This window comes from Oryza glaberrima, chromosome 6, assembly GCF_000147395.1.
Source record: "Oryza glaberrima chromosome 6, OglaRS2, whole genome shotgun sequence".
NCBI lineage: Eukaryota > Viridiplantae > Streptophyta > Magnoliopsida > Poales > Poaceae > Oryza > Oryza glaberrima.
Window position 1 is genome coordinate 16,107,704 of NC_068331.1, and position 7,691 is coordinate 16,115,394.

Consider the following 7,691-nt stretch of genomic DNA (forward strand, 5'->3'; position numbering starts at 1 on the left):
CACTAGCTAATCGTTCGCTGTTGTACCCGATCATTCGTCCTCAGCACATCAATCGGTCATCGAACCGTGTGGTTTAGGTATGGCTCAACGCCCATTGTCCATCATGACCAGGCCTGCATGATGGACAATCTCTCGAGAAAAACCTAAGACACAAACTTTCTTTACAACACAAGACACGGTGTGTTTAGTTCACACCAAAATTGAAAGTTTGATTGAAATTAAAAACGATACGATAGAAAAGTTGAAAGTTTGTGTGTGTAGAAAAGTTTTGATGAAAAATTTGGAAGTTTAAAGAATAAGTTGGGAACTAAACCAGGCCTAGGATTGATAGTGCATCCCACACAATATGAGACAGTGAGACACTAGAAGACCATGCTCTATTTAAATCATGATTTCCACACAACGCAATTCAACAAACAGATTGTACTTTATTTTCCAAAATTTGCAGCTTATGATTTTCTAAAAAGAAAATATTCAAGTAATTCCCACAGTGAATTTAACCCTAAATTCCCATAAATTCCCACAGTGAATTTGACCCTAATTAAATTGTATAACAATGACACAATTAAAATAGCCTTCACCTTGTAACACAGGTATTTTTTCGGTAGAAAAAAAAATTGTCACTAAAATATATATTACTCCCATCTAAAATATACTCTGTGTTTTGTAAGTGTTTTATACTACAAGAACGTTAGTCTTTCCATCACTCGTCTAGATACACTAACATCCGTATGAAATTCGACACATATACGAAGCACATGCATAACCCAAAACGTCAAAGCATCTTACAATATGAAAAACTACTTTTAGCTACTGGTCAGGGAATGCCGTTCCACCCCAACAAGCAGCGCCTGGAGGGCCTTCCAAGTTGCAATGATGAAGGGGAAAAAAAACAGCTACGTAGCTGACACCAAATGATCCAACATTCTGAACATACTGCTGAAGGTTTTCTCTCTTTTTATTCCACTTTCGCTGTTTCTTTCACATATTAACACAATGGCGGATCTACAATTCCGACGAAATTGCACCTAACAATCTAACATAACTTAAACCTGTCAAAATGACGAGTTATCCATTAAGCCGCAACATAATCCACAATTCCACATGGTCCATTCTACCTTTTTGAAAAAAAGCACCTGAGTTGATATAGAACTGAAAGTTCTAAGGACAGTGAAGTGTGGACCCTATAACAATGGCATATGATACCAATTTTTCTGCTTATACAGAAATCACAATTTGAACTTGATAAAGATTGATAGCCTATACAAACAAGGACTAAACTTGGCTACTCCCTTTGTTCTGGCACAAGAATTTTGAAGCTTGCTATTTTTACATCCACTAGAAATGTTCAAAATCCTGTCTACTGGGTATATCTAGAGTTCTAGACATCAAACTGACTACTTTAAATAAAGAATAATGAATACAATATTTGACTGAAGCTTCTAACATCATACTTGTATGGACAATCTATCTTATCTAGATATTACCCGTGTGTTGGACTTCAAAAGCGAACGAAGTTGGCTCCATAAGGAAATTTTAGAACCAAAGAGTCGCACATGGACAGATTTTTTTGATCCTCCCCTAACAAATTCCAGCTCCCTTGATACACCATTTTCAGCATAGCTGGGTTCTTCAAGAAATGGAACTCCAACTGAACCCTCAGATTCGACATTCTTTAGCCATCCTCTGAGTAAGTAGTTTATAACCTGTCCAAAGACCAAAATCATATGTAAAGGACATATATATATTTTGTCATCACAGAGACAATCCTTAAGCAGTTTTCATGAATGATTAAACAGAAGAAGGCACTCTCAAAAATAGGAATATGTGAGGAGTAAAATGTGAAACATATATCTTTATATAAATGCAGAAAATTGAACTAACTCTACAGATTAAAAAAGGAAAGAAAAAAAACATAGAACATGTCTTGCCACTTTTTTTCGCCGGGAAGGCCAAAGGAGGCCATCCGAATGCATTAAGGAGAAAAAGTTACAAGAAAAAACACAACAGAAAGCTGTCGAGGACGGATGCGCACCACAGTGCACGTCCTAAAACCAGACTTTAACCACAAAAGCACAAACCACTGAGTGAAGCCTAGCACCAAAACGACCCTCGCTATGCGTGGCTGATCGCCGCTAGGCCTACGACAACACCACAAAGACGAGACTTCGAAAACGATGCCACCACGGAGGTCACGCCATCAAGGACGGCACCATCGCCCACCTTCTAACAAAGATGTGGTTTTCACCTAGAGAAAACTTGCCGAGGAAGAGAGGTACCCTCGGCACCGCCCCAAGGGGTTACGATGCCCGAAGGCGCCCAGTGATCCACCAGGCAAGGCTTTTTCCTGGAACCTACAACCTCAACCATATAATGTCTTGTAACTTCAAAGGAGAAAACTAGGGAACTTAAACACACTCAACCATAAAAAAATTAGTGCCCCAAGGTGTCTTTGTATCAAATGCATGCTACAGAATTAAACGAAAACTGCAGAAAAAATGTTAAGCTTACAAATGGTACAATCCATATTCATTGCCCTAGCAGAAAATCCTATCATGAGGAATTCGCAAACAGTTGTGATTCTTGGGCTTCCCTGGTACCCCACCTAAAGATAGCATCTGACAACCTGTCGTGCTGATCCAGATCTGATTCCACTAATAGCATTTAGCTTCTAAGATACAGCTGCCTATCTTTGTAGAAACTCATAGCTAAGGCTGCAGTCCCATATAATGGCCATTGGTTGTATACCGAAATTTCTAGATTTAAATAGAGATCTCAAATGTTGGTCAAAACAAACTAGATACTGATACAAATTTCCTCCAGTTTTTGTTCCATAGTTTCTTATGTGTAATCAACATGGATGATATTCAGAGAACATGACCTTTCTTAAACACACACAGCCCACCAGCCACAGTATCCACCCAAAACAGAATGCACGGCTACAAAATGAACTATCAACTATCTGGTACAAACTAAATATGACGAGCTTTATTTCCAAACACAATGAATGTTTTACCTCAGGAACCTCATCATGAGGGCAGTGACCAGCAGGACTGATTTCGTAATACGGTGATTCTGGCACCTGCTGTTTCACTTTAATACCCCAAATAGGTCTAACCCAAGGATCTTCTCTCCCATACATAAGAGATATGGGAATACCCTGCCTTTGGCACCTGCAGATTATGAAATGTAAAAATACAAAATCGTATTTTGTAAGCAACATGGCAATTCATCAAATAGTATATCCAGTTTACCTAGATAGAGCTTCTTCGAAGGATATTTGTCCCTTTGGAGCACACATAATGGATGCAAATGATGCAGCAGCTGCTGGATGTTGTGTTGTCTCTATAATACGCGAGAACACCATGTCCACATTCGTTGAGTGGTCAGCATATACTTGCTTGAGTATGCCCTGTATACTTCTTGGATCACTTATTTTCTGCCACCTGCACCAAAAAGATATTAAATGAGATCCACCAAATTTATATCACCACATGGATAACTTGCATAGTTCTAAATGATGCAGGGACCACACAATTGCTATTGAATAACAGCTTGTTTAATCTGTTAAAACACCAATACATTGCACAGCCTACCATCCTAACATGAGAGAGGAATGACAATGTAAAAGGAAAAATAATGGCAGAAAATGACATACAGAAATATACTTTATATCTAGGTGTGATTTTATAAAAAAACACGTTTTTTTTTTGAAAAAACAATTATTAGCTATACTTATAGTACCATATGCAAACTAAACATAGTCTAAATCGTTTCTTCACTGGTGAAGTATGCAATCAATTTCTGTCAAAACAAAAGGTAGCAATCTACAGATGCTATGCCTTGCTACAAGTATCATAAAACTTTTGCATTCCATGCATTCATTATAATGAAAAAAAATAGTACACCAATAATTAGCAGAAGGGATAAATTTAAGATTATTCAATATCAATATGCACATGTGTTTCCCAAAACCTAAAGGGTAGCACATACACTGTTTCAGTAAGTTTCCTCACAAACGATGGAAGTGGAAATGTCCCAGCCCATGGAAAAATCTTCGACAAGCGAGGAGATGTAGCAGGGTTGGGAAGGAATCCCCAAAATGGGGTTGCATTAAGTAATGTGACACCCTTTACAAGGTGTGGACAGGATGCAGCAAGATATAGAGAAACAAAACCTCCCAGAGAGTTCCCCACAATATATACTGGTTCACCAATAACCTGAAAGAAGGTTACAAAATTAGCATAAGAAACATATGATATGAATCTCATGGTAGGACTGTTATGGATAAGTAAACTTAAGAACTTTGGCATTACACATAATAACACAAATGTCAAACCTGCTATATGAGATTGGGAACAGGGCTCCTTTGCTCTCTATTCTAGATACTGGAATAAAAGAATGTGTTACAAGTGTGTGTGCCAAAAAACAGGGCACCTGCTTTGGGCAACATAACGGTTCTTATATTCTATTAACCGAATATGAAACGCTGAAGTTTGTGAGATTCAAGAATCTTCGATAACTAATAAATAGCTATTATTGCAGGCCCTTCAAAGAGTGCAAAGCATACTAGGATTTGTGAACTAAAGATGATAATTTTTTAGCAAAGTAAACATAAAACTACACAGAAAATAGTTGAAAGAAGTACCTCTTCAATAAAATGCTGAACTTGGTCACGCCACAAATCTATCGAATACACCAACTCCTCCGCCCATGGTTGTAATTCTTGTCCAAAACCCCAATATGTGTCCTCATCTAGCTCTCCTGATGTGCTCTTAGGAGCAGGATCTTCACATGGCAACGACATGCCCTGCCCTAGAAAATCCATTGTCCATACTTTGTAATCACGGCCAAGATCCTTCAATTGCTTCTCAAAATGGAACGTTCCCACTCCAAAACCTGGTAGAAAGAGCACAGACGGTGCCTTGCTATTGTCTATGCCAGACTTTTCATAATATACACTCAGCTTCGGCTTCCATTCCCAGAAACCAGTACTAATTAGAGAGCTTTCAGGTCCTTCTGGCAAGCTCGGAATGATCATCTTCTCGATCTCACCGACTTTCTTCGGGATCCCTTGGAGAGCTGCATCGACATCACTTACATAGAACCCATGGCTCGCATGAACTTTCCCAGAATCAGCCGGATTCGAAGCTGTCCCTGACCGCACACAAAGAATAGCACTTCTTGGCCGAGTGAGCTTTGCATGCCCTGGACCAAGACCATTCCCCGGAAACCTCCAAGCACTGCTAGGTGTTCGGTTAAATGCCAAGCAGGAGTGGCTGGAAGAAACCACTTCCATGGCCACACTAGTGGCTAGCACGCTAGTTCTGCAACAGATAAACCGAAAGATACGTTTAAAAGAGCGAACTCGAAAAACTGAAACCAAGAACTATCAGCCTTCAGATTAATTTGATCGGGAACCGAAACCAAAATTTTAACTGTATCAAACAGATGGGTTAAGTTCTCGAGAATAAAACTAATCTACACAGCGAAAAAGAGCTTCGACCAGCCAGCAAACCAATTCCAAATCCAGCAATTCATGCGAAACCCGGGAACTGTTCCCCGCACGAGTAGTACACACATGCCAGGGAGTCCCCAGGAAGAAAAAAAGACATAGCAAACACCTAATTACAGATTACTCTCTCCTAGTGAGAAATCGGTGAATCATACCTGAAGATCGACACCTATTTCTCAGGTGATTTGGAGAAGAACACTTCGCAAAAACTAAACTAGTAGAACTGCGAGCTCAGAACGGAGAGGGAGCGGGCAGCTGAGCTCGCTTATAGGGCGCGAGATGCGATGGGGAGGGGCGGAGGTGGGAACCACCGCGCAGCGAGACGGTTCCTCCGGCGACCTCGTGGTCTCGCTTGCCCATGCGTGCACGTCATCCTCGGGTGGACGAGAGGAGTGGAGGAGGCGAGCCCAACGCTGCGCGGGGGCCAGCACGTGGACATCGTCCACCGTGAGCCAGCGAGCCAAGGCCAAGATCCGCCTCCACCCGGTCTGCCGGACTAGCGTAAGCACGTGTCGAACTCGGGCTTCGAGACAATGATGGAACTACTATGGAGGAAGGGGCAGGCCCGGTCGGTTCGTTTGTTGTGCGGCCTGGTAGTTAGGAGAGGTTTGCAAGCAAACGCGCGGAAAATGACCGGGATTTTGGCCGTTTTGCGGAGAATTCCAGGTATTGACGGCAGCGCGTTTACTACGCGATGCACATTGGGTAGTATTGGATATTTTGCAGACTCGTCGTACGAATTCAGAGCCATTTTATCGGGGAGAGAAACGCGTGGTAAAATTCGAGTATTTGCTTCCGTGCTCCCGACGGGTAGAAGGAATTGAGCCATGTTATCTAGCGAATATAGCGGAGGAGAATTGCAGCCGTCTAAAAAAATGAAAGCTTCCAGATGGAGGAAAAAAAAAGAAGGAAGAAGAGAGAAATTATTAAATCCCATGAATAAGACTCTCAGATTTGACGTTGTAAGTGTTGGGTACACTCAGATATCCACCACCTTAGCACCAACCAATCCAGAGGACAGATGTTGTTGGACCTACTTCTCTGCTTAGATCTGGGTGTCCCGACGCTTGCCATGCCATCCATGTGTAAGAAGAGATGGCGGTGGTAGAGAGCAAGGAGAAGAGGTCGAATCGGGCCATTTGATTAGCTACAACATCATGTGGTTTTAGCTAAAGTTATTAGGATGCTTAAGCCATGTTTAGAAACATTAGTACACTATTGGGATAATTAATGCTTCATCTATAATTAATTATGGCCATTTAATGATAGCTCACAATGATTAATCATTATTAGTTAATTAATCTTAACAACTAAAACCATATTCATGGTAGGTTGTGAGCACATGGTTTTGATGGTCGTGCTCATAACAATTAAGGACTGGTTCACGAGCTACTATTGTGAAGCATTAATTATACTAACCACAAGCCAACATGGGTAATAGCTGGGTTTGTAGTATAATACATTCAACAGGAGACACCAAGGTATGTTGCTGTTCTTTTATCGTGGCAGACAATAAGTCCACAAGTGGTAGGCAATTAAGTGCTGGGTTTGTGCTATGCTTTCTCATTCATTCATTGTCTCAAGTGTACAATAGTGAGACTCCTCCCTCTATTTATAGGGATAACCATAAGTTCCTTTCCATATTAGTGAGTGGGGCAATTACTAATTGGGCTAGGCCTTCATGGGCCAGAGGTTTCCTTGTCAAAACTCTAGAAAAACCCAGTTGAAAAAATTTGGAGAAAGAGTACATAGCATACGCTTGCGATGCTGCACGAATTGCCTCAAAGACCAGGCCTGTAAGGATTGGGATTACTATTTCTACGGGCAACAATATGATTGACAAGGAGAGTAGTCCCAACACTTGCATTCAAAATGGCATTTTGATCAGTGCGTGGGAGATCACATATCGGCTAGGGAATGTTGGCTGCGAATGGCGGTTGGTCGGTTACCACTTGGGCTACGCGCTCCTCATGATCCCATCAAAGAGAGGAACATAAGAGAGGTTACAAGGTTAATGTCGGGAAGCAATTCAAGTTTTTTCAAGTTAGAAGACTTCGAATTGTATATCTCGACACGATAGCCGCTTTACATCTTGAGCCCCCATGTACTCATAGGAGGGGTGGAGATGAACTTGCGGGGGCAGAATCCGATGACGTACATAATCTTGGACAATTTC

General features: G+C 41.2%; 1 protein-coding gene across 1 annotated transcript; it reads right to left on the reverse strand.

Moving 5' to 3' along the window:
• Positions 1-1,119: 1,119 nt before the first annotated feature.
• Positions 1,120-5,864, reverse strand: LOC127776828 (pheophytinase, chloroplastic). Its single transcript, XM_052303383.1, has 6 exons — positions 5,671-5,864; positions 4,649-5,327; positions 3,994-4,220; positions 3,255-3,446; positions 3,017-3,173; positions 1,120-1,706 (listed from the first exon to the last, which is right to left on the reverse strand). Exons 2-6 carry the CDS (start codon positions 5,297-5,299, stop codon positions 1,473-1,475), a joined length of 1,461 nt encoding a protein of 486 aa, XP_052159343.1. The 5' UTR covers positions 5,300-5,327; positions 5,671-5,864; the 3' UTR covers positions 1,120-1,472.
• Between the last annotated feature and the right edge of the window lie 1,827 nt (positions 5,865-7,691).